The sequence below is a fragment of the Odocoileus virginianus genome, chromosome 5, assembly GCF_023699985.2.
Source record: "Odocoileus virginianus isolate 20LAN1187 ecotype Illinois chromosome 5, Ovbor_1.2, whole genome shotgun sequence".
Lineage (NCBI taxonomy): Eukaryota > Metazoa > Chordata > Mammalia > Artiodactyla > Cervidae > Odocoileus > Odocoileus virginianus.
The window spans coordinates 88,502,541-88,529,310 of record NC_069678.1 but is presented as its reverse complement, the minus strand read 5'-3'; the positions used below and the strand labels follow the sequence as shown (position 1 = coordinate 88,529,310).

Here is a 26,770-nt window from a genome sequence, read left to right as displayed (position 1 = left end):
TTACTGCAGCCACCAGGGAAGCCCCAACTTTAGAGTAATGTAAACAATTCAACTGTCTTTTAAAATTGTCTCCCACTTGATAAATACACTGGAAAGTTGACCCAGGAGACTGAATGAAGCTTTAAATTCCAAACTTTTGATTTAAATCAATAGCACTTTTATATAAACTCACACATCCAGGAACCTTGAGGGTCCAGAACATTCTCTCACAAGCAGGCATTACTGGCGTGTTATGTGCGTGTCACACTTAGACTCTGATTAAAGTAGCATCATTTCATTCCTCATCAACTACTAATATCCACAAATGGAAGGGTGTTAACAAATATACCCATGTGTGTACACAAAAATAAACTCAAAATGGATTAAAGATCTAAACATAAGACCAGAAACTATAAAACTAGAGGAAAACATAGGCAAAACACTCTCTGACATAAATCACAGCAGGATCCTCTATGACCCACCTCCCAAAGTAATGGAAATAAAAGCAAAAATAAACAAATGGGACCTAATTAAACTTAAAAGCTTTTGCACAACAAAGGAAACTATAAGCAAGGTGAGAAGACAGCCTTCAGAATGGGAGAAAATAATAGCAAACGAAAGAACTGACAAAGAATTAATCTCAAAAATATACAAGCAGCTTCTGCAGCTCAATTTCAGAAAAATAAATGACCCAATCAAAAAATAGGCCAAAGAACTAAACAGACATTTCTTCAAAGAAGATATACAGATGGCTAACGAACACATGAAAAGATGCTCAACATTACTCATTATCAAAGAAATGCAAATCAAAACCACAATGAGGTACCACCTCACACTGGTCAGAATGGCTGCTGTCCAAAAGTCTACAAACAATAAATGATGCAGAGGGTGTGGAGAAAAGGGAACCCTCTTACACTGTTGGTGGGAATGCAAACTAGTACAGCCGCTATGGAGAACAGTGTGGAGATTCCTTAAAAAACTGGAAATAGAACTGCCATATGATCCAGCAATCCCACTGCTGGGATTACACACCGAGGAAACCAGAATTGAAAGAGACACATGTACCCCAATGTTCATCACAGCACTGTTTATAATAGCCAGGACATGGAAGCAATCTAGATGTCCATCAGCAGACAAGTGGATAAGAAAGTTGTGGTACATATATACAATGGAATATTACTCAGCCATTAAAAATACATTTGAATCAGTTCTAATGAGGTGGATGAAACTCGAGCCTATTATACAGAGTGAACTAAGTCAGAAAGAAAAGCACCAATATAGTATACTAATGCATATATATGGAATTTAGAAACATGGTAACGATGACCCTATATGTGAGATAGCAAAAGAGACACAGATGTACAGAACAGTCTTTTAGACTCTGTGGGAGAAGGCGAGGGTGGGATGATTTGAGAGAATAGCATTGAAACATGTATATTACCGTATGTGAAATAGATCGCCAGTCCAGGTTCGATGCATGAGACAGGGTGCTCTGGGCTGGTGCACTGGGATGACCCTGAGGGGTAGGATGGGGAGGGAGGTGGGAGGGGGGTTCAGGATGGGGAACACATGTACACCCATGGCTGATTCATGTCAATGTATGGCAAAAACCACTACAATACTGTAAAGTAATTAGCCTCCAATTAAATAAAATACTTAAAAAAAAAAAAAAAAACCATGTGTGTACCATATAAAATCATAATTATATGTAAGAATATATATATAACTTCTAAGACTTTAAAAACCAAGCTATACCGTGGCACCTTAACACAATAATACAAAAAAAATTTTTTTAATTTTTTAGATACATGCGAGGGAGGAGCTAGGATGGCGGAGGAATAGGATGGGGAGACCACTTTCTCCCCCACAAATTCATTGAAAGATCATTTGAACGCTGAGCAAATGCCACAAAACAACTTCTGATCCCTAGCAGAGGACATCAGGCACCCAGAAAAGCAGCCCATCGTCTTCGAAAGGAGGTAGGACAAAATATAAAAGGTAAAAAGAGAGACAAAATAGTTAGGGACGGAGACCGTCCCGGGAAGGGAGTCCTAATAGAGGAAGTTTCCAATCACCAGGAAACCCTCGCACCGGCGGGTCTGGGGGAAGTTTTCGAATCTCGGAGGGCAACCTAACGGGGAGGAAAAATAGATACATGCGTATGTATCACTGAATCACTTTGCTGTAAAACCTGAAACAATCACAACATTGTTAATCATCTATACTCCAAAATAAAGTAAAAAGTTAAAAAAAATTTTCCCAGTTATCTGAATTGATTACTCGGCTTTCCCTTATCATCAGGATACAATAAGAGTATTTAAAATTTAAATACTTTTAAACTTTTAAATAAGTAAAAGAGTATTTAAAAATACAGGAAGAGAATTCCCTGGCAGTCCAGTGGTTAGGACTCTGCCCTTCCAATGTAGGAGGCACAGGTTTTATCTCTGGCCAAGGAACTAAAATCTCTCATGCTGTGCTGCACGATGGGGGAAAAAAGTTACATCACTGGTTACACTTGATGAGCTATCCGTTATCAGCGTCAGAAAGAGGAAACTAGAAGATGATTGGAACGAGGCTTATGGGGGAAATCTGAAGATTCTGTCCCATAGCTCGGCAGAACCAAAGACCACAGAGGATTTGAGGGAGGGACTCAGAAGCACAGAGTTGTTCTGCAGATGGCTTGATTTTGACAGCTATGACTTGCAGACAAGGACGCCAGCGTGGAGAAAGGGTGGGGAGTAAAGCAATTGCCAACAGCTAAAATGAACATGAGTTTCTAAGCAATGAATTAATTCAAGAAGAAAGCTTTAGAATTAGGACCTCCCCTGGTGATCCATCCTCCAATGCAGGGGTGACGGGTTCCATCCCTGGTCAGGGAACTAAGATCCCACAATGCTGCACCTCAGTTACTGAGCTCACACTAGAAACTTGGCACTGCAATGAAAATCCCATATGCCAAAACTAAGACCCAGCCAAAACTAAGTTGTGGGTTTTTTTCTTTTTTTAAAGAAACCTTTAGGATTAACTCATCAACTTCAGATGAGAAGTCTACTTGGTGATACCTGGCCTGGCCTCAGGGATGAGTAGTTTTTTTCTTTCACTCTCTTTAAAAAAAAATGTGAGTATGGGGGGGAAAGAACGTCCCATATGTTTGGCATGAAACATCTCTTAATCCAGGAAGCAAAAGTTAACTATACAACTGGCACCTGTAATTGAAAAATATAAGCAAAGTGGTCATCTATCAGTGTCCACCAGGATGGTGCATGAAGTCAAGCCAAAAGCTGCCAGGAAGCAGAAGTAGTTGCACAGACTGAACAAGGAGGCCATGGAATGAGATGCCAGGTAAGTACCTCATTCCAGGAGGAGAAAACCATTCATCAGGATCAAGAGAAAAACTCATCCAAACATAACCTTTCAGACCTGCACGTATGTAATATGCACATCCACGGGCCAAATTAGAGCACTTTGGGTGAGGATGCTAATTGCTGTTACATTGTTTCTTCCCTCAGGTAAGCTTCTACCTAATTAACCCTTAAGTATTCACTCTTCAAAGGGGATCTTTTTTTTTTTTTTTTTTTTTAGTTTTTGCCCCAAGGCATGTGAGATCTTTATTGTGCCCATCTTTGCATGAAATGCTGCTTTGAGATCTCTAATTTTCTTGGAGATCTCTAGATTTCATGCAAAGATGGGCACAATAAAGGACAGAAACGGTGAAGACCTAATAGAAGCAGAAGAGATCAAGAAGAGCAAGAATACACAGAGGGCCTGTACAAAAAAGATCTTAATGACCCTGATAACCACAGTGGTGTGGTCACTCACCTAGAGCCAGACATCCAGGATGTGAAGTCAAGTGGACCTTAGGAAGCACTGCTGCCAATAGAGCTAGTGGAGGCAATGAAATTCCAGCAGAGCAATTTAAAATCCTACATGATTCTGTTAAAGTGCAGCACTCAATATGTCAGCAAATTTGGACTGGAAATTTGGAGATTGCAGTGGCCACAGGAAAAGGTCAATCTTCATCCCAATTCCCAAGAAGGGTGGTACTAAAGAATGTTCAAACTACTAGACAGTTGCACTCACTTCCCATTCTAGTAAGGTTATGCTCAAAATCCTTCAAGCTAGGTTTTAGCAGTATGTGAACAGAGAACTTCTAGACATCCCAGCTGGGTTTAGAAATGGCAGAGAAACCAGAGATCAAATTGCCAGCATTCACTGGATCATACAGAAAGCAAGGGAATTCCAGAAAAAACATTTGTTTCATTGACTACACTAAAGTCTTTGTGTGGATCATAACAAACTGTGGAAAAATATCTTAAAGAGATATTATCTTAGAAAGATATCTTAGACAGATCATCTTACCTGTCTCCTGAGAAGCCTGTATGCGGGTCAAGAAGCAACAGTTAGAACCTTATATGGAACAACCAACTGGTTCAAAATTGAGAAAGAAGGACAAGGTTTATCTGTCACCCTGTTTATTTAACTTATATGCAGAGTGCGTCATGCAAAATGCCAGGCTGGATGAGTTACAAGCTAGAATCAAGGATTCTGGGAGAAATAAACAACCTCAGATATGCAGATACACTTTAATGGCAGAAAGCGAAGAGGAACTAAAGAGCCTCTTTATGAGGGTGAAAGAGAAGAGTGAAAAAGTGGGCTTAAAACTCAGTATTAAAAAAACTAAGATCACAGCATTCAATCCCATCACTTCATGGCAATTAAAAGGGGAAAAGATGGAAGCAGTGACAGATAAAATCACTGCCGATGGTGACTGCAGCCATGAAATTAGATGATGATTGCTTCTTGGAAGAAAAGTTACGACAAACCTAGATAGCATGTTTAAAAAGCAAAGACATCACTTTGCTGACAAAGGTCCATATAGTCAAGGCTGTGGTCTTTCCTGTAGTCATGTACGGATGTGAAAGTTGGACCATAAAGAAGGCAGAGTGCCAAAGAATTGATGCTTTTGAACTATGGTGCTGGGGAAGACTCTTGAGAGTCCCTTGGGCTACAAGGAGATCAAGCCAGTCAATCCGAAAGAAAGTCAATCCTGAATATTCATTGGAGGGACTGATGCTGAGGCTGAAGCTCCAATACTTTGTCCACCTGATGTGAAGAGCCGACTCACTGGAAAACACCCTGATGCTGAGAAAGACTGAAGGCAGAAGAAGAGGGAGACAGAGGATGAAACGACTGGACGGCATCACTGATTCAATGGGCATGAACTGGGGCCAACTCCAGATGTTGAGGGACAGGGAGGCCTGCAGTGCTGCAGTCCATGGGTTTACAAATAATTGGACATGACTTGGTGACTGAACAACAATGTGGGATCTTAGTTCCCCCACAAGGGATAGAACATGTACTCCCTGTAGTGGACAGGAGAGTCCTAACCATTGGACTGCCAGGGAAGTCCCCAAAGGGGATCTTTTCATTTCTTTTAAATAAAATTAGTCAGCTGCTCCTCCCCACACTAGGTACTAGTCAACATTTAATGTTGAGTACATACAGGTATGAGACCTCAATGGAAATACAATGGTAAGCAAGATCAGCTAACGTTAATGTTGTCTAGTCACTAAGTCACTTGTGTCCCGACTCTTTTGCAACCCCATGGACTCTATAGTCTGCCAGGCTCCTCTGTCCATGGGATTTTCTAGGCAAAAATACTTGAGTGGGTTGCCACTTCCTTCTACAGGTGATCTTCCCAACCCAGGGATGGAATCCGAGTTCCCTGCATTGGCTGGTGGAGTCTTTTACCACTGAGCCACCAGAGAAGCCCAGTAAGATCATTAGCTTCCACCCAAGAGGACCAGCTAGCAGCTCCACTGACTGACTTGCATCATCTCTCCTTCCCATCTCACACCCGCATCACCACCTGAGGGTGAGGAAGCAGGGATAGGTGTCAGCCGGTAGAAGGCCCATGACGGATAACCTGCCCCAACTCTGACTCTTCTGGGAAGGAAAAGCCCTCCACTGCCAACTCAGAAAGCGCTACTGCTTCATCAGGACCACCACTCAAGTCGCTGAGATGTGAAGATCTGGATTCCACAGCAGGTGTGGGCCCTATCACTCTCACAACACCCTCCACAACTCTCAACTTCTACTCCACAATACTGACTCAGAGATGTCCTTAGCACCAGAATACACCTGTTAACACCAGGTCTTCTGTGCGAGCAAAGAAGTACATTTTGAAAGGGGGCTATATTTACAAATTTTATTATTTTTTATTCCAAAAATACATATAAATGAAAACCTGCTCCTCAAATGCAGGGAGGCCTTTGCCTATAATATTGTATTACATTTACGTCACAAAACATTCTCATAGGAAAATCAGTATGCGGCTCTTTCACACAATTTTTTAAATATGTACATATATACATCACACAACAGATGTAAGCAGTTGTGACTTTTCTACTTACACATAGTCCTCTGGTGGAAAATGAGAAAACTGGGCAATTCCCATACTTTCCAGCCTTGGAAGGTAAATACAACCTCTCTGAATGTTGTTTTAAAAAGATGAAACATGTAAACCACACAACCGTCTTTTGACATTATGTTGTTAGGATAAAGCAAAGACCCTGCTACATAAATGACTCCTTCTCTCAAAGAAGAAAGAATGGAGATAACCTCTAAATAAAAACGTGAAGTTGAAGAACAGCTACGATGATCAAAATTGTTCTGTACATGTTCCATGGAGAAGTCAGAGTTGTCTCCCAGGAAACAGATCCACGACCCATTTCGGCCTCCTGTGACATGCAGTCAGCACCCGCTGGCAGTGGCCACGGTCCTCCTGTACAGTTGTGAGCTGAAGCAGGCTCCATAAAGTATCTGTTTGAGTCCAACAGTCAATAATGAGGTCATGTGGTAAATCCCACCCACCCACCCAAACCAACCAAGTGCAAAATCAATTTCTATGACTCAAGAGCTCAACCAGGTCAAAGCTTTGGTATATTCTGGAGGCTATTTTGGTGATAACCAAAGCTTAGTAAGATTCTCTGTTCAGGGGTTTGCCCCCAAGATAAAAACAACCCGGTCCACAAAGCTTAACAACTATATAAATAAAGTAACTGTACAAAGAAAAGAAGCCACAATTCCCCCCTAACCAAGGGTTTATAGTTTTCTCGGCAGCAGTTCTGAAAGCACCAACTCAAGCCATGATGCTTCTACTAAAACACGATGTGTCGGTGACACTGTTCGGAAAACAAATGCCCACAGGCATGTGGCCAATGTGTCACAGAAAGAAGGTCAACCTAACCTAAGTCATTTTTTTTTTTTACATACACTAAAACATAAGCTGGTCAGCAACAGAAGAAAGACTTAAGGCAGTAGGAGGCATTACAGAGAGCACAGCGGTGCCCCGTGAGTCAGTCCCAAAGCCTTCACACAAAGAAAAGGTCTCTCGAGAGTCTGGGTTGTTTTCAGTTTGCTAGCTGTCAGACACCTCCTCCTCTTCCTCGTCATCCTCGTCTTCTTTCCTGTCTACTTCAGAGGTGTCAGAGGACTCGTGGAGCAGAACATACTCTCTACTGCTGAACCCAAACTTAAGGACATCCTTTTCCTTCAGTTCATAGTATCTCTGTGGCTCAATTCGCTTGTTGTTCAGGAATGTTCCGTTGCCTGAGCCAAGGTCAATGATGTAGGGCTTTACCCTGCGGCCAACTGTCCCATCAGCACGGGTATACTCCACAAGCCTAGTGGAGGTAAAGTAGAGAAATCTGTGAGGGAAATCCAGCCTCAGATCCTCCAGCTCTTTGCTAACAGTCTGAACAATGTAAATACCTGGCTTAGACTCAGTTCAAGTTCAAACTGTAGAAATCAATGGGAAGACACAGTCATGGACTTTGAAATTGGGAGCAAGTTAAATCGGTGAGAACTGGTCACTGGGAGGAAGGGATTCATGGTAGACCAAAGCTTAAAATGCAGAATCCAAAGCCTCTTGCCATGGTTAAGAAATACTTTTTTTTTTTTGTATTTTTAAAAATTTGACATTTTTTGTATTGTTAATAATCAACATAATGCTTCTTTTACCTGTATTTCAACATATTTTAGCTTCTGTCCCAATAGGAATAAACCAATGTATTTGGACTTTGGAGTCAAGGGGACAGATAAGACGATCAAAATTGTTCAGATCGAAACCAATTTGAGCCAGATGCTACCTCAGTGATTATTTATTAGGCAGGCCACCTGGCTTTGCTGAGCTTCGTCGTCTCATCTGTTAAATGGGGTATTAATACTAGTCCTCGCCTCCCCACAGGATTGTTGTGAGCATCCAACAATAACAGATGTACTACAGAAACTGCCAAGAGAGAGATTCGGCTAACATATGCCAAGCATTCTCAGCTTTATTTCCATTCTCAGCTTTATTTCCATTTACCTATCATAACAGCCCTGAGAGGGACGTAGAAACTGAGGCCCAGAAGAGCGGTAAGTGGCATTGTGGTAAGTGGCCCCAGGTAAGTGGCATTGGCAGGATTCAAAATCGGGATTTCGGACATCAACTTCAATCCTCTTATACAAGTGTTGGCAATTATTTATATAAAGTGATTGTACATTAGAGGAATAATACTCCTTAAGACTAATATTACAAGGAATTCCCTGCCGGTCCAGGGGTTAGAACTTCACGATCTCACTGACAAGGGCCTGGTTTCGATCCCCGGATGGGGAACTAAAATCCCATAAACCATGCAGGTTCAGCCAAAAAAATAAAAATTAAAAAAATACTATTAGGTATGAGGGATATGGGCTTCTTGTGCACACACACGTGCACAGATCTCAGTAATCCTAACTAGCCAAGACGGCGGGCTTCTGCTGGCACCTTGGTTTCCTCCGCAGATGGACACTTACCGGTACTGAAAGACGGCGTGCTGCTTTGAGCAGGAGGGGTGATCGATGGGAATGTCTGCGATGCGGCGGTGCCGGCCCAGGAGGTAAGCGCTCTGTCGGTGGATGTACATCACTGGAAGTACTTCATCGTTTTTAAAGGGGTAGAGACGCCACCGTTTTTTGGGGATACGTGCTTCCGGGGGCTCACTGTATTTAATAACTACACCCCGAAAGGTGTTAGTGTCCTCAAGAAGTGCCCCAGAAAGTTCGAAGCTTGGCTTCTCTTTAACAGGCACCTCTTTGTCCTTGCTGTTGCCTCCAGGTCCAGGCCGAGGCAGCGCGTCCTGAGACGCGTTACTGCCAGCACTAACTTCATTCTTCTGGCGGTGCTCGCGGCGCCGGGTGTTGTGAAACTCCCGCTCGGCTTCCTGAGCCTGCAGGTTCTGAGCATCTCGATCACGTCCCTGAGGCTGCCCGCTGCCAGGCCTCTCGCCCGAGCTCCTCCTCTGGTGGGAATGGCTGCGGTGCCTGTCTCGGTCACTGTTCCGAGCTCGCTTGTGTTCCTGTCCTGACGGTTCTCGGTGTGGCCGATCCTCCCGGCCTCTCCGAGGATGGTCCTCACGTTCCTGAAATTCAAACAGATTCAGGAAACTAAAGGCAGTTCACGGTCTCTAAACAGAGCTGCATTCAAGAAGTCATTTGTGATTTGGTGTTCAGAGCAAAATGTCCCACAGAAATAAGGTTACCGGTGGTGACCATGTTCCCTTGCAAGGCCAACACCCAAAGTGCTAGCCACTCAGTTGTGTCCGACTCTTTGCGATCCCACAGACTGTAGCCTGCCAGGCTCCTCTGTCCATGAGATTTCCCAGGCAAGAATACTGGAGTGGGTTGCCATCTCCTTCTCCAAGGTACCCCAGGCTGCTGCCCAAATATAGCTCTAACAGTGCACACCCATGTTCAGAGCCTGAGAAACAAGAATAGCTACTGGCAAATTTAGGGAAAACACAACTCTCAAAGAGAATTAAGTAGTCACATACAAGATAATTACATAAAGAAAAAAGCTACCTTTCTCTTATGCCAGAAATAAAAATGTATTAATAATAATTTTGAAAGATCTTATTTCAACAGTAACAAAGATTACTCAATACCTAGGAATAAAATTAAGAATTATATAAGAAGAAACCTGTAAAAATTCACTGCAGCTGGGGCACAGGGGAACTGACCCTCCAGGCAGCTGTAGTCGGCGATCTGTATGCGTGGTCCCTCTATATTTGAGGGTCTGCACCCGCAAATTCAACCAACTAGGGACACGGAGTACTGCAGCCTCTACTACTGAAAACAACCTGCATATAAGTGGACCAGTGCAACTCAAACCCATGTTGTCCAAGGGTCAACTGTAACAGATATAGTTTTTAAAGATTTGAAGAAATGAAGAAACATACCAAGGCTTCTTTAAAAACAGTACTGAAAATCAGCCTAGTAGAGATAATGGGCAAAGGATAGTAACAAGCAATCTTCAGAAGAAGTATTAATAAATATTTAATGAACACGTGAAGATAGGTTTATCCTTACTAATCTTATAGCTAAAGTATCAGAGTTCAAGAGTGAGCCCTGCCACTATGAAGTGAGGCTCCCCTCCTGGGAAGGGGTGGAGAAGAAATCCCGAGCATCAGGACTGGGACCTTGCCCCCACTTCCTCGCCGACCCTCATCCCTAGCCCCTGCCTCAAGGCCTTCTCCTTACCAACCATAGAGGTCAAGTAGGGGTCTGCTTGCTCAGAGCTGGACCCAGTTTTCCTACACTTCCTAACCTCCAAAGACAAGTACCAAGAGGAAGGGAGCCTCAGACACCCATCCCTCCTACCCCAAGACAGTCACAAGCTTGCCACCACCATCTGCCTTGAGTTTACCAGAACTAATCTCATTATGCCCTTTATCCCTGATTAAATGAGTCACTGTAAGAAGTCACAGACTCCAGGCCATCACCTCCACCCTCCTTGTACTCTAATTCCCATAAGGCTCTGTATATGAAGGATTCTGTCCCCAAATTCCACCCTTTTTCAACTCCTAAAGCCACTGTACTTTCTATTTCCTCCGGAAATGGGAAGCTTGGCAAAACCAGCCTACATCCTCCACGTCTTCTCAGATAGTTCCCATCTCTGCTCCCCCCCAGCTCTCTCAAAGGAGCTGGTTTTCTCCTTCCAACCTCCCCTCAGCTCCCAGCATCTTCAAGCCTGGACATACGGCAGCAATGCCCTTTCCTCTCACTGCCAATTCTAGAACACTCCCCACACCTCTTCTTTCTCCCTGAAAAGATGCAGCAGTGAATCTCATGTAAGACCACTGTCAGCCATCACTCTCACTGTTGCTGTCATTTGCCAACCCTAAATCACGCCCCTTCACGTCACAGTCTCACTTCCAGCTTGTCGCTCTCTAAAGCACTGCCCCTGCTGATTTCAGTGCCACGCTCGCCTCTCCATTCTTCGCGTTGCTCTCTCCCCGTTATCTTATCTGCCACCTCCTTTCTCCTCAGGCACTCACCTCACAGTTACAACAGACCTTTTCACTTCTAATAACTGCAGCCCCTCTATAATTTCAATTTCAAGCCGTCCTCTTTCTGCCCATCTTTCCAGCTCACGTTTTACCCAGCTCTAACAATCATGCCAGTAAGACTCATCCAAGCCTTTGGTCCTCTTACCTCTGCACAGTCCCTCACTCTCTTGATGTGCTCTCTTCCCTTCCCTTCTAGCTGAAATTCCAGGGTCAAGCGGTATGATCACTCCCTCAATCACGTCCAATGCCATTCTTGTCGCACTGTTCTGGCAAAACCACAACCAGCATCTAGCACATCAAAGTGGCAAGAGAGAAGCACAAGCCATTCTGACGGGTCCCACCTTGGTCCCACCTCAGAAGCATGACCTAAGCCTCCTTAATGATGCCCAGCAACCATCCTGCATTTTCTTGATCTAGTCCTCCTCCCAGATGACAGTTTCACCCCTTCTCTCTCATCCTACATGGTCCTCTACATCTCTTATTTACTCAGAAGGGGTTTTCTATGTCTGCCCCCTTACCACTATCTACACCCAGATACTGTTTCCCTTCCTGTGCCCATAAGGAAACTATGTGTGCTTCTCGGTTCAGTTCAGTCACTCAGTTGTGTCTGACTCTTTGCAACTGCCTCATGAACCGCAGCACGCCAGGCCTCCCTGTCCATCACCAACTTCCAGAGTCTACCCAAACCCATGTCCATTGAGTCGATGATGCCATCCAACCATCTCATCCTCTGTCGTCCCCTTCTCCTCCTGCCCTCAATCTTTCCCAGCATCAGGGTCTTTTCCAATGAGTCAGCTCTTCGCATGAGGTGGCCAAAGTATTGGAGTTTCAGCTTCAACATCAGTCCTTCCAATGAACACCCAGGACTGATCTCCTTTAGGATGGACTGGTTGGATCTCCTTGCAGTTCAAGGAACTCTCAAGAGTCTTCTCCAACACCACAGTTCAAAAGCATCAACTCTTCGGCGCTCAGCCTTCTTTATAGTCCAACACTCACATCCATACACGACCACTAGAAAAACCATAGCCTTGACTAGATGGGCCTTTGTTGGCAAAGTAATGTCTCTGCTTTTTAATATGCTGCCTAGGTTGGTCATAACTATCCTTCCAAGGAGCAAGCGTCTTTTAATTTCATTGCTGCAATCACCATCTGCAGTGATTTTGGAACCCAGAAAAATAAAGTCAGCCACTGTTTCCCCATCTATCTGCCATGAAGTGATGGAACCGGATGCCATGATCTTAGTTTTCTGAATGCTGAGCTTTAAGCCAACTTTTTCACTCTCCTCTTTCGCTTTCATCAAGAGGTTCTTTAGTTCTTCCTCACTTTCTGCCATAAGGGTGGTGTCATCTGCATATCTGAGGTTGATATTTCTCCCGGCAATCTTGATTCCAGCTTGTGCTTCCTCCAGCCCAGCATTTCTCAAGATGTACTCTACATATAAGTTAAATAAGCAGGGTGACAATATACAGCCTTGACATACTCCTTGTCCTATTTGGAACCAGACTGTTGGTCCGTGTCCAGTTCTAACTGTTGCTTCCTGACCTGCATACAGATTTCTCAAGAGGCAGGTCAGGTGGTCTGGTATGCCCATCTCTTTCAGAATTTTCCACAGTTTATTGTGATCCACAATCAAAGGCTTTGACATAGTCAATAAAGCAGAAATAAATGTTTTTCTGGAACTCTCTTGCTTTTTCGATGATGCAGCAGATGCTGGCAATTTGATCTCTGGTTCCTCTGCCTTTTCTAAATCCAGCTTGAACATCTGAAAGTTCATGGTTCACGTATTGCTGAAGCCTGGCTTGGAGAATTTTAAGCATTACTTTACTAGCGTGTGAGATGAGTGCAGTTGTGCGGTAGTTTGCGCATTCTCTGTGCTTCTATCTGAAGCCAGTCCCCACACTGGGGAGCTCCCCTCGCACCGAGAGCATCGCTGCAGTGACCCCTGCCCCCCTTGCACAGTCCCCTTTCCTGGTCTGCACTGGACCAGCCCTGTCAGCACCGGCATCTGCTCTTCCCAAAGCCCGTTTCCCATGCTGGCTTCCACTCTCTCTCTTCACTGTCTGAGTAAAATTCCTTAAAAAACTTTGGTTTTAATCAGTCTCCAATTCTTTTTCCATCTTTTTTTGAATTCTCCAATTAGGCTTCATCCTTACTACTCCACTAAAATTGCTGGTCAAGGTCACCAATGACCTACATATTGCTAAATCCAATAGACAATTCTGTCTTCGTTCCCAGTACATGTATGTATACTAGGAAAAAATCAGTAGAAGCTTTGGAGAGAATATGACAAATTACATAACCAGACAACACAAAATAACTAAGATTTCAACATACACTCTCAACTATTGATAAGTCAAGTAGTATAACAGATACAATATGATTCTTTTTGTTAATTAATATCTTTGCACAGAATACACACACACACCAAAATATAAAAGAAAAGAAGAGAACATAAGCATTACAGAATGCTAAAGTATAAATACCAAACTATTAAAAAGGTGACCCCTGGGGACTGAGGTGGTTTTTTTTGGTTCATGGGGAGGGGTGTGATTCTGGGGCTAATGAGAGAAGTAACCATATACTATGTAAACCATACTCTCACTTTTTATTTTAGAGACTTCTGTGTTATGATGATGAATAAGCAATTGATAAATTTTTTCCTCGGGTTTCCACAATCCTGTCCCCTACCTCCTTTAAAAAAAAAAATCGAAGTATAGTTGATTTACAATGTTGTATTCATTGATTCAGTTACACACATATACACATTCTTTTTCAAATTATTTTCCATATTAGGTTATTAAATTATATTGAATATAACTCTGTGTTGAACTTTTTTTTTTTAATGGTGGCTGAATAGTGCAGAAAAGATTATCTCTAAGTACAAGTCAGAGGCTGTGTGCTCTTACAATCCAGGCAAAAGTCACTGATTTTCAACTGCCTGTCAAGTCCTCAATCCCCTCTGCTTGAGAGCCATTTACAAGTTTCTAGCTGATACAACGAAATCAGCTTTTTAATAGATTATTTGAGGTCAGGAGGGAAGTTGGCATAGATAGGCAAACTAAGCCATTCCAAAGTAACAATAATCACAAAACAGTTCTATATGATAGGCCCCAGGATTTACTATAAGTTGCTGATTTAGAAACCAGAGGTAAAAAACTGCAAGCTGAAAAAAGTCTCACACACACACCTTTCTCCAGGGGATCTTCCTGACCCAGGGATAAAACCTAGGTCTCCTACACCGCAGGCAGATGTCTGCTGTCTGAGCCTCCAGGGGTGCTCCTTTATATCTATCTCCCATATATATAAACAGTCAGGGAGGAAAACGGTGGTCACTGGAGATGGGAGGCGGGAGGATAGACTGATGGTATTTAAGGGCACTAACAGTAACAAATAGCAAATAAGCCTTAGACAGAGATCTAATGCCCAGAAAAATGAATATAGACAGTAACACTACTCTATAATGATCTAACTTGGTAAATACTGCTTCCATGGCAGTCATATTACAATATATCAATGTATCCAACTAACAGGCTATATACTGTACCTTTTAAATCTACAAAATGTTAACATGCCAAAATTATTAAATCACAACAGTGGCAAGCTGTACACACACACACACACACACACACACACACAGCTACAAGTGGTTTGAGAGGTTTAATCTGGGTATTGTGGTTCCAGTGGCTGAATTCACACACACACACACACACACACACAGCTACAAGTGGTTTGAGAGGTTTAATCTGGGTATTGTGGTTCCAGTGGCTGAATTCTGAGATAATGAAGGTGATGGCTGACCAACTCATACAACAGATCATCAAGACTGGCTTTGAATCTTTTTAGGTAGCAGGAAGTTGGCTCAAATTCATAGGAAAATCCATTTCTTAATGCCAGTGTTTCTATTTGCACTTTGTAACCCAGAGGCTCTTTAAAAAGAAGACTGAGGACTTCCCTGGTGGTCCAGTGGTTAAGAATCCACCTGCCAATGCAGGGAACACGGGTTTGATCCCTGGTCAGGGAAGATTCCACATGCCACAAGTCAACTAAGCCTGCACACAACCAGAGCATAGCCTCTGCTCACCGCAACTAGAGAAAGCCCACACGCAGCAACGAAGACCAAGAATTGTCAAAAATTAAATACAACGTCAAGGAGAAAGAACAAGACGATGACTGAACACCCGGCCATCAGGACTGAGGACGCGGCGGAAGTGTCTGCTCTTACTACTCTTACTCCACTCAGTGCTCGAGTCCCAGCCACGCGGCAAGAGGAGATAAAATGAATTTACACTGTAAAGGAAGGCAAACAAAACTGTCTCTCTGCAGGTATGATTATCTATATAGGAAATCCCAAGTTTTAGGCTGGGATTTATTTAGGTAAAATAAATGAGTTCAGTAAGGTCATAGGATATAAGATAAACATACAAAAATCGATCATATTTCTATGTACTAGCAATGAACGAGTAAATGCTGAAATTCAAAATATCACTTAATGATAACTTAAAAAAAATTACTTAAGTGTAAAGCTAACAAAATGCATACAGGACTTGTACACTGAAACACTGATGAAAGAAATCAAAGATCTAAATAAAGAGAGACACATCTATATTCAAAGATGGGAAGACTAAATAATTTTTTAAAATTCTCAAAAAGTACAAGTTTAACACAATTTCAATCAAAATCCTAGCAAGTTTTTCTTTATAGATATAAACAAGATTGTTCTAAAATGTATATGGAAAGATGAAGGAACGAGAATTCCTAAAACAATTATTTATTTATTTGGCCATGTCCTGTGGCATGTGCCATCTTAGTTCCTCCCAGTAGGGATCGAACCTGTGCCTCAAAGTCTTAACCACTGGCCTGCCAGGGAAGTCCTAACAAGTTTTAAAAAGAAGAAAGTGAAAGAATCAGTCTGTCCAATTTTAAGACTTATTATATAGCTACAGTAATCAAGACTGTGGTACTGGCAGAATGACAGATCAATGACACAGAACAGAGGACCCAGAAATAAAGGCACACACTACTTTTGATTTTTTACAAAGGAAGCAAAAGCAATTAAAGGGAGGAAAAATAGTCCTTTCAACACCTAGTGCTGGAGTAAATGGATATCAATGGGTGAAAAAGGAAATTCGATTTAAGGCTCCTGCCTTATATTAAAACAAACTCAAAAAAGATCATGGACTTAAACGAACATTAAAAAAAAAACATATCTTCACGTTCTAGGGCCAGAGACGTTCTTAGACATAACACCAAAAGCATAATCTCTAAGAGGAAAAACAGACAAGCTGGACTCCAAACAAATCAAAAACTTTTGCTCTGAGGAAAACTCTTTTAAGAGAATAAACAGACAAGATACAGATGGAAAGAAAATATTAAAACCTCTCACTCCAAAAGGCCTGGTATCTAAGAATATATTACAAAAAAAAAAAAGAATTCTTAAAACTCAATAGTAAAACAAAACCAAAACAATCCAACTAGAAAATAGGCAAAAGATATGAAGAGACATTTTACCTAAGAGGAAATACAGATGGCAAATAAACACATGAAAAGATGCTCAACATCGTTAGCCACCAGGGACATGCAAATTAAAGTCGTAGTATCACTATCATACTTGTCAGATAGTCAAAATGGTTACAATACCAAATGCTAGATCACTCACATTATAAAAAGGGACAGCCACTGTAAGGACTGAATTGTGCCCCCTTCAAATTTATATACTGAAGTCTCAACCCCCACATCTCAGACTGTAACCAGACTTTTTGCAGGTAAGGTCTTTGAAGAACTGATTGAGTTAAAATGAGTAAGCCCCTAATCCAATATAGCTGATGTGGTTAAAGAAGATGTGAGTCAGAGATGGGAGCGCACAGAGGGAAAGACTGTGAGGACCCAACAGAGAAGGCAAGCCAAGGAGAAAGGCCTCAGGAGAAACCAAACTGCTGAAACTTTGATCTCTGACTTCTAGCCTCTAGAACTGTGTGAAAATTATAGTTTCTACTACTTAAGGCAACCAGTCTATGGTATTTTGTTATGGAAGACCTGGCAAACTAACATAGCACTCTGGAAAACAATTTCTTAGGGAAAAAAACAAAACACAACTACCATACCATCTAGAAAGTGCACTCCTGGGCATCTATCCCAGAGAAACGAAAACTTATGTTCACACAAAAACCTGTAAAGAAATGCGTACACAGCAGTCTTATAGCCAAAAACTGCTAACAACCCAGATATACTTTAATGGGCAAATGGTTAAATCCATACAACTGAATACCATTCAGCAATAAAAAGGAAGGAACTACAGACAGAAGCAACAATATAAATGAACTCCAAAAGAATTTAGCTGAGTGGAAAAAGCCAATCCAGAAAGGCTACATACTGTGCAATTCTATTGTCATAGCATTCTTAAAGAAACAAAATTACAGAAATGGAGAAGTGATTAGAAGCTGCCAGGAGGTGGAGGGGTGAGGGTGGGAGGGAACTGGGTGTGATATAAAAGAATGACTTGAGGAATCCTTGTGGTGATGGAATGTTTTGTATCCTGACAGAATTGATGTCAACATTTTGGTTGTGATATTGTTCTATAATTCTGTAAGATGTTACCATTGGGACAAACAGTCACTTTTGTATTACCTTTTACAACTGCATGTGAATCAACAATTATCTCAAAATAAAAAGTTTAACAAAGAAAGAACAAAAAAGGAAAAAAAAAAAAAAAGCCCAGTTTTTGGAGAAGCCCGTTGCAGGTACAGGAAAACACATACATAACACTTTAGCTACGATGGAGAGGCTCTAGCTTTGGAGCCAATATGAAAACATCTCAATCCACTTACCTGCTTTACTTTGATTGCTGAGTGATGAGGACTTCGGCTTCTCTTACTCCGGGGAGACTTGCTCCTTCTTCCTGAGGATTTGTTTTTCTTTTTGGCTGGGGACCTGTTCAGAAAATGGTACACACATTTATCTCAACTTTCATTCCCTCATACAAAACAGCTCCAAGTGTCAGGCATACCCACAAACACCATGTCTGTGTTAAGTCTTTGCTGATCACACTAAAAGGATCAGGAGCTTCACTTTTCTGGTCCTATGTCTTCCACATACATAACTGCCTACTAGAACTTCTCACTTAGATAACAACTGTGGATTTCCAACCACCCAAGCCACTTTCCTCTGTTTTCTGCCAGCTGGGTAATTAGTGCCACCATCCACCCTGTTCCTCAGGCAAAAAACTTAGGAGTCACCCTTGATTATTTTTCTCCCCTCGATCAACAGCCCTCCATGCTCCTTCCCCACACAATCATAATCTATCAGCAAAGTCTCTGGCTCTATCTCCTCACTCACCAATGTCATTCTTACCACTCTCCTTGATTAATACACTGGATTTCCCCTCTCACCCCCTTTTCTAGAAGAACACAATTAATTCCACTTCAGGTTCTGTGTATGGGTTGTTCCCTCTGCCTAGATCTTCAACAAGGCAGATTATTCCTATCATTCAGGTCTTAGGTCAAATAGTCAGACAGCAACTCAGGGAAAACCACCTCCCTCCACTCTCTCACTATCACATTAACCTACCCCCAAATACTTGTTACTAACTGAGACTACTTTTCTAAATTTGCTTGTTATTTTGTCTCAGGGCTACAGCACCATCAAGGAGCACCATCTAGAGGCAGACCATCTAAGTTCACCCTTGGAGCCCCAGAACCTAGGACTCTCTTCTTCCCCAACCCCCCACCATTTTCACCATAATATTTCTGCATATAATTCTACACTATTTTAAGTCAAATTCCACATATACCTTTGTATGTATTTTTTTAAATGTTGTATATTTTCCCACATTATTTTATAACCTAGAACGGTCTTTAGCACATAATAGATACTCAGTAAAACTACGTCGAATGAATGAATAAATGAAGGTGTCTATCAAGAGACATTCTCCCCCCCGCAAGAAAATCAGGTAGATTGCCTAAGCCCTCGATATGTAAACTTCTTGGGACAGATAATTGAAAAGATAACGCCTGCACTCCATTTGCAGGCAGATGGGGGAAATCTTTCAACTTAAATTATCACTGCTATCAACTGGACCATACTCGGTGAAATGCTGGGTACACAGAAATGAAGAGGCGAGAGACTGCGCAGCAGGCATTGAGCGCTTAACGTCCAGCTGCAACCCAAGTGCTAGGTACCAGAGTAAACATTCTTCCACACAAGCACAGCTGATCACTTCTATCGCTTTAGGATTAAGTCCAAGCTGCCGCGTTAAGGTGTGTTTCTGGCGCTAGCCCTGTTCTCCCTTCTCAATGAACCCTATCTAAGACTCACCCCGAGATGCTTCCCACTTACCGGCTACCTCCTCGGGTTCGGTTCCCGCGGTGACTTGGGCGGCCCGACTCGCCGGCCGGTGGGGACGGGCTACCGCCGGAGGAATCCGGACGGCGGTGGACCGGAGGCGCGGACTCCGGGCTGAGTCGCTCCTGCTTCACCACTACCGCCGGCGCTATCCCCACCACGTCCCCGTCCCGGTGCCTTCGCCGATTCCCCCGCTCCCGCTCGCTCTTCACCTCCTTCATGCCGAGAGATCTGCGGAGCCAAGAAAAATAACTCCGTTGCCCTCCTGTCCCAAAGGAAATGACGGACTTGCCTCCAGGACTTCCGCTTCCGGCTGAGCGCTCTCCCAGAAGCCTTTACAGCGGAGATAACGTGACAAGATTCCGGAGTGGGCGAGGCCTTAGTGACCCGTCTCGAGAGGCGGGAGATTCAAGTTTCAAAAGCAAACTTAGGGAAAACTGCTCCCGAGGACGGCTTCCCTGGTGGCTCAGACGGTAAAGAATCTGCCTACAATGAGGAAGACCTGGGTTCGATGCCTGGGTTGGGAAGATCCTTTGGAGAAGGGAACGGCTACCCACTCCACTATTCTGGATACTCCAGCCAGTATCCTAGAGAATTCCATGGACAGAGGAGCCTGGCCCGGCTACACGACTCAGCGACTTTAACTTCACTCACTTTCAAGGATGTTTAACTAGTAATTACTAAACAGAGACAACCTGCACTCCTAGCGGTAGGAAAGATACTATGTCGCCATTCGCAATGCTATTTACAAGAAAAGTGAAAGTCCGACACTGCAGGAAGATTCTTTACCGCCACCGGAGAAGCCCATTTGAATTGCAGTTTGCTATTTACAGACTATATGACAAATGGAAAAAAACCTGACTTGTTAAACAAAACTGTGCACAGATTGTGATTACATTTACGTTTGGAAACACCAAGGAAAGAGGAAGAAAATGCAATCACAGATGGTAGCCCGTGGGCAAATCATTAGCATTTCCTCTCTGTTCCTGCACTGTCTGATATGTTGTCATTTCTCCATTTAATTAAAAACAAATACCTTTTATAACGTGGGAACTTCAGATGCCTTCCACTGGGAATCTTTCCCAACCCTTCGCTAAGGAGTCAGACGACTCCCCATTTTGCAGATGACAAAATGGAGGGTCAACGAAGGTGGTAAGCATCTATTTCAAATTGAGAGCTAGACGCAGCCCAGGGATTCAGAATTGATGTTTTTCTCCCTGCTTCCAAGGGTACCGAGGCACCCTGTTGAGCAGGCGGTCTGATAAGCATTGGAAAACTTTCTGCGAAGGCAGAGTTTGAACTCGCGCGCTGCTGGCCCCACCCCGAAGCCCCGCCCAGGCCATGAGGGCGGAGCGGAGGTTTCCATGGCGACGGCAAACAAGGCCCTGACTGGAGGGCGGCTGCTGGGCTGCTACTCGCGCCGCCACCATGATTCCCCCAGCGGACTCTCTGCTTAAGTATGACACCCCGGTGTTGGTGAGCCGGAATACTGAGAAACGGAGCCCCAAAGTAAGGACGAGTCTCAGAGGGTGGGGGAGCACGAAACTCCGTTGGGGTAAGACAGGGGCTGCGCTGAAGTCGGGAGTCCAGAGGGACAGAGGCTGCAGTCACTGGGAGTAAAGGGAACTGGAACCTGAGGAGAGAGGCCAAATGCTGGGTGATCTCAAAGGGCAGATTAGTATGGGGAAGAAAGTCACAGGGCGATGTGACAAGTCTTTTTAGGGTCGCAGGGTCCCAGAATAGATCTGATAGTGATGCCCCATCACTAGAGCAGAGGCCTGAGCAGCTGGGCCAGAAACATCTGTTCAAGGAGATGCAAGCATTGGGTTGGGGTGGAACCATAGATGCTGCATGGCCTCCTTCAGCTCTGAAACATAACTTCTGCTGAGAGGACAGATGGGGAAAAGTGAGCTGGGGTTAGGGGAGGGATGTGCAGGAAACCTGGAGCAATCCAGGGGCCCAGGGAGTGTGGAGCTGAGTGTCTGAGTCGCCTCCTACCCCAACTTGTCCCTCCTTCTCAGGCTCGGCCACTGAAAGTCAGCCCTCAGCAACCTGGACCCTCGGGTCCCGTCCCACAGCCACCCAAGACTAAGCTCCCCTCAACTTCCTGTGTCCCAGATCCTACAAAGCAAGCAGAAGAAATCTTGAATGCCATCCTGCCCCCAAGGTAAACAAGTAGTGGCTAGGAGGAGGCCCAGGCTTTTGCTTCCCGGAACTTGGGAATGTGAGAGGAGGCACCCTGACTCTGTTTCTGACTGAGATTTCTTCCCAACATCCCAGAGTTTCTAGAACTTGCAGATGGCTAGATCCTGGGAGGGTCCAGGGAGACCTCTTCTCTATTTGCCATCATTTCCTGAGTGCTCTCACCCAGGCTCATGGCTTTAAATATCATCTGTATACTAATGGTTCCCATGGGTCTTTTTGCAGCCTTGTCCTCCCCTCTAAACTCCAAACGTATATATTCTGCTACTTACTCATTACCTTCATGAAGATGTCCAAGGAACATCTCAAACTCAACATGTTCAAATTAAATCACAATGTCTTTCTTCCCCTAACGAGCTCATTCTCAGTCTTCTCCTTTCCACTAGGGGATCAGGCAAATTTTCATTCCCTTTGATCTCTCCAGTCACATGTCCTGCCCTTCATCACATTCTCTTGTCTCCATTGTTCTTGTTTTCAGACACTAAGTCATATCTGATTCTTTGTAACCTCATGGACTGTAGCACGCCAGGCTCCTCCGTCCTCCACTATCTCCCGGAGTTTGCTCAGATTCATGTCCACTGAGTCAGTGATGCTATCTAACCATCTTATCTTCTGCCACCCCTTTCTCCTTTTGCCTCTACCTTCAAATTACTTTCCAAATCTGACTGCTTTTCACTCTGCTGCCACCATCTTATTCCTAGTCTCTGTCACCTGCATTACTGCGATGACCTCCTACCTGAAAATTCTGCTTCCAGTCTCTGACCCTACAATCTATTTCCCACGTAACCCCAAAATCACAAGTCAGACTGTCCCATCTCACTCAGACTGAAATCCAAAGTCCTTACAACAACCCAGAAGACCTGGCACAACCTGGCCCCTGAGGTATCCGAGATCGTCTCTCTGGTTATTCTCTTCCTAGTTCATGGGGCTAATGCCATAACAGCCTCTGCTTGCTGTTTCTGAAACACATCAATGACTTTCCCACCATAGGACCTTCTCACCACCAGGGATCCTCTTCCCCTGATATCCTCCCGATTCCCTTGTTCCTTCACTCAAGTCTTGCTCAAATGTCTTCTCCTCAAGGAAACCTGCAGACTCCTTTATAAAAGGAGAGCTCCCCCCCAAAAAATATATAAATAAAATAAATAAATAAATAAAAATAAAATAAAACATAAAATAAAAATATAGATAATAAATATATAATAAATATAAAAATAAATAATAAATAATAAAACAAAATAAACAAAAATTAAAAAAATAAATAAATAAAAGGAGAGCTCCCTTCTTCTTACCTTGCTTCTTTCTTCTGCAGCCACATTGATCGCAGACATCCTTTTCAACTATTTTTCTGTAATAAGGTGATAGAAGTTCTGAGGGTGATTTTCACTTGCTTCCCTCTCAACAATGCATGGAATCCTCTCCCTCAAGGTGACTCTGCCCTCAGACTGCCCCTTGTGATTCCAGAACCTGGCTGGGTCTCTGATACAAGGTTCACTATGGGCGTCCATATAGGTACACCCCTCCCCCCAATTCATACCTTCACCTCTTTTTGATGACACAAGGCTTATGGTCTCCTGTGTCTCCTACCCCCCAAGTCAGTGGGTATTGCCGCTGGGCCTCCCATTCAGATCAAGCAACATCCACCATAAATCTGTGCTCAGCATGTTAGGAGTGGGAGATCTGGAACGTGGGTGATGACTTCACAGAGGATTGTGGGAGAATGAAGACTGCCCAGCCCCAAGGTAGGGGCCCTATGGAGGTGGCACCGTGGGTGTGGCTTTGGAGCCACACCCTCTTCAAGGAAGAGAGAGATGGGGGACTCCGGGGGGTCAGGGATAGAGCTGCCCCTCCCTCCTCTCAGGCAGAGAGTGCCAAGGGCCACCTCTGCTCAGGTCCTGAGGACCTTGTGTGGTGAATGGGGCTGGCTCAGCCTGGCTGTGTCTATCCCGCAGGGAGTGGGTGGAGGACACGCAGCTATGGATCCAGCAGGTGTCCAGCACCCCCAGCACCAGGATGGACGTGGTGCACCTCCAGGAGCAGCTGGACCTGAAGCTGCAGCAGCGGCAGGCCCGGGAGACCGGCATCTGCCCAGTGCGCCGGGAGCTGTACTCGCAGTGTTTTGGTGAGTGGTCCCAGAGGGAGGCTACACAGCCCTCACTGCCCCCTTCCCTTCCCTTCTGTAGAGACCCAGGCCCTGAGTCCCCCCAGGCTGAGCCCATCCCATCCCAGAATGTCTGTCTGCCCCCGCCTACCCCACCCAGCACCGTCTTCCCCCTCCTGCCCATCTCTCCTACCGGTCCCCACCTTGTCAGTCACCGTATTCCTGATGACTTGGGTCCTCACCCCTCAGCAACTGCTTGGAGTAAGGTGAGAACTTCCCACCTCCATGGGACCCCTTCCATTTGGTTCTTTTCAAAGGTTTCTATAATAAACAGAGATCAATTTTTTAATCAGAAAAATTTCATGTTCTATATTTATATCCACCTATCAACATCAGGCCTTGGTCCAGAAAAGTATTTCAGGATGATTCATTGTGACTCAACAGACCCAGGGACTTTTTGTTTTGTTTTTTAGCCCATACTGTGTGGCATGTGGGATCTTAGTTCCCTAACCAAGGATCGAACCCAGGCTCCCTGCATTGGGAGCATGGAGTCTTAACCACTGGACCACCAGGGAAGTCCCCAGACCCAGAGATTTGAGATCTCCCTCCTTGGGTGCTGGTGTCAGATGACTGGCCCTCAGTCAAGTCTCACTGGCCCACGTGGATTTGGACACGCAGAGCACGTCCAAACCCTGCTGCCGGGGGGCCGGCAGGTTCACTTCAGTTTGAGGGTGATTCTGGCTTGTGCTCCCCGTCAGCATTTATGGAGGAGATGTTTCCAGCCCCAAACCAGTCCAGCCAAGTGGGCACAGAGGATTTCCCAACTGCTTTAAAACAGCCACCATCTTTATATCGAAAAAGTCAGACTGCTTTGAATAGTACCCAGTCTCTAAGAGTGGACCAGAAGAGCCCTCTGGCTGTAGACACACAGAGCTCTTGTCTCCGTTTGCCCTGGCCAAGCCAGGCCTGCTGATGGCCTGTGCTCCCGAGTGCCGAGTTCAGGGAAGTCATGACAGGGCCCCCGAGACCTGCCTGTCTGCAAGTGAGGAGGACACACCGTACTGCCCTTCCCGGCAGGAAGGCGGTTTGCAGTAGGACGGTTGGCATTTCCTCTCCCGCCTGCTTTCTCCCACCTTGCTGTGTGCACCTTGGCAGATGAGCTGATCCGCGAGGTCACCATCAACTGTGCGGAGCGGGGGCTGCTGCTGCTGCGGGTGCGGGACGAGATCCGCATGACCATCGCCGCCTACCAGACCCTGTACGAGAGCAGCGTGGCGTTCGGCATGAGGAAAGCACTGCAGGCCGAGCAGGGGAAGTCAGACATGGAGAGGAAAGTGAGTGGGTTCACCAGGAGCCCCCCGAGCCTCTGCGACTCTTCTGTCCACCTCGGTGCCACAGCCTGTCATGCCAGCACCCAACTCTGGCCTCCAAGGGTGCTCTCCCGTCACCTCAGCAAGGACCCTTTGGTTCAGTGTCACGGCCGGTCCTGGGGTGACACAACTATCTCCCCTTGGACAAGCCCTGCCAGTCACTGGCCTCCCACTGGGTGGCAGTACAGACCCCGGCAATGCCCTGGGTCGGGCAGCTGTGTCCCAGGTCCCCTCCACCCAGGGACTCACACCGCCCCATCCACTTGGCGACGTCGCAGGATGACTGGGGCTTCTGTCCGCAGATTGCAGAGTTAGAAACGGAAAAGCGAGATCTGGAGAGGCAAGTGAACGAGCAGAAGGCAAAATGTGAGGCTGTTGAGAAGCGGGAGAGTGAGAGGAGACAAGTGGAGGAGAAGAAGCACAACGAGGAGATACAGTTCCTGAAGCGGACGAATCAGCAGCTGAAGGTAATCGTTGCACCGGCCCAGGTGGAGTGCCCCCAGCCCCAGCCCCAGCCCCTGCCCCTGCCCTTGCTAGCCAAGCAGAGCAGCCCAAGCATTTTGTCCTACACTGACTTTCAATACTGCCAAGGAGTCAAGGAAGCTCTTTTGGGGAGAGATGAGGGATCAGAACGCAGATTTTCTGTCCATCTTGTTCTGGAGACGGGTTCTGTTCTCACCTCTGAACCCCCATGACTCCTCAGCCTGGCTCTCCTGTGGACTTTTGTTTCCCCTTGGGTAAAAGTTGCCTATCGTCTGGGAGAGGTGGGTATGTCAAAGGTGGAACTTCTGTCCTGTGGCAGCTGGCATTTCGGAGCCTCCTCAGAGGGGGCTGGGTCTCTCCAGTGGGTTTAGTGGGTGTGCTTTCCTATTGCAGTTGCCTAGAGAGGAGGCACTGCATTTGGGGGGGGGGGGGGGGGTAAGGGAAGGCCCTTTGAGAGGGAAGAACCAATTCAAATCATGAAACTTCTCCTGGTACATGATCAGAGAACTCAGGTGTAGGTGTTTTTCATCAAAGCCCTTTTGCTGACAGTATACTTTAATCCGACTGAGCTGAAGGGAGGGAGGGGGACTAGTGAAAAGGGCTGGGCAGGGGGCCAGGCCTCTGAAACTCCAGGCTGTCTGTCTGGTCGAGAGGTTCTCAGAGGTTGGGCTCCAGACAGCATCATCCTCATCACCACAGCTTTTAGAAATACAAATCGTTGGGCCCGGTCCAGAGCTGCCCAATCAATCAGAAACTTTGGGGTTGGGGGTCAGCAAGCCAGGTGATTCTGATCCTTGCTAAAGTTTGAGAACCACTGCTCTAGACAAATGGCCTATTAGTGTATAATGTCTGTCTCCCATGGCCCTGGCTCGGAGGGGCCTCTGGATGTATCTCCCTCTCCTCCTTAGTTTCACAGAAGCTTACATTCT

The 26,770-nt window shown here is 45.0% G+C and overlaps 2 protein-coding genes and 1 long non-coding RNA gene across 5 annotated transcripts in view; 2 read left to right on the top strand and 1 right to left on the bottom strand.

Annotated features, from left to right (window-relative positions):
• LOC139035280 (uncharacterized) overlaps nucleotides 1–8,823 on the top strand; it is a 16,006-nt gene extending 7,183 nt beyond the window's left edge. The window contains exons 2-3 of the long non-coding RNA XR_011487947.1: nucleotides 1,784–1,958; nucleotides 8,228–8,823. This is a non-coding gene — a long non-coding RNA (uncharacterized lncRNA). The remainder of the gene's footprint in view (nucleotides 1–1,783; nucleotides 1,959–8,227) is intronic.
• SNIP1 (Smad nuclear interacting protein 1) lies at nucleotides 6,174–23,579 on the bottom strand. 3 transcript variants are annotated; one of them, XM_070468386.1, is made up of 6 exons: nucleotides 23,425–23,579; nucleotides 23,180–23,235; nucleotides 19,680–19,916; nucleotides 18,173–18,275; nucleotides 8,818–9,422; nucleotides 6,174–6,801 (listed from the first exon to the last, which is right to left on the bottom strand). In XM_070468386.1, the coding sequence occupies exons 2-6, from the start codon at nucleotides 23,203–23,205 to the stop codon at nucleotides 6,603–6,605; spliced, it is 1,170 nt and encodes a 389-aa protein (XP_070324487.1). In that variant the 5' UTR covers nucleotides 23,206–23,235; nucleotides 23,425–23,579; the 3' UTR covers nucleotides 6,174–6,602. The 3 variants fall into 3 exon arrangements, with proteins under 3 accessions (XP_070324487.1, XP_020735944.2, XP_020735947.2); XM_020880285.2 differs by lacking the exon at nucleotides 6,174–6,801 and adding an exon at nucleotides 6,900–7,664 and having other exon boundaries at nucleotides 23,425–23,574; XM_020880288.2 differs by lacking the exons at nucleotides 6,174–6,801; nucleotides 23,180–23,235; nucleotides 23,425–23,579 and adding exons at nucleotides 6,900–7,664; nucleotides 20,722–20,925.
• DNALI1 (dynein axonemal light intermediate chain 1) overlaps nucleotides 20,971–26,770 on the top strand; it is an 8,569-nt gene continuing 2,769 nt past the window's right edge. Inside the window, exons 1-5 of the mRNA XM_020880290.2 lie at nucleotides 20,971–21,194; nucleotides 21,707–21,852; nucleotides 23,840–24,009; nucleotides 25,144–25,322; nucleotides 25,661–25,825. Coding sequence (XP_020735949.1) covers nucleotides 21,114–21,194; nucleotides 21,707–21,852; nucleotides 23,840–24,009; nucleotides 25,144–25,322; nucleotides 25,661–25,825 — 741 coding nt within the window. The 5' untranslated portion in view covers nucleotides 20,971–21,113. The remainder of the gene's footprint in view (nucleotides 21,195–21,706; nucleotides 21,853–23,839; nucleotides 24,010–25,143; nucleotides 25,323–25,660; nucleotides 25,826–26,770) is intronic.

What these genes read in the sequence shown, in the direction of transcription:
- SNIP1 (XM_020880285.2), bottom strand. Translation starts at nt 23,205, where the DNA reads ATGTGGCTGCAGAAGAAAGAAGCAAG. An exon ending in CAGCAATCAAAGTAAAGCAG is followed by an intron (nt 9,423 to 18,172) that starts GTAAGTGGATTG and finishes TTTGAATTTCAG; the next exon opens with GAACGTGAGGACCATCCTCG. An exon ending in CACGCCGTCTTTCAGTACCG is followed by an intron (nt 7,665 to 8,817) that starts GTAAGTGTCCAT and finishes TACCTCCACTAG; the next exon opens with GCTTGTGGAGTATACCCGTG.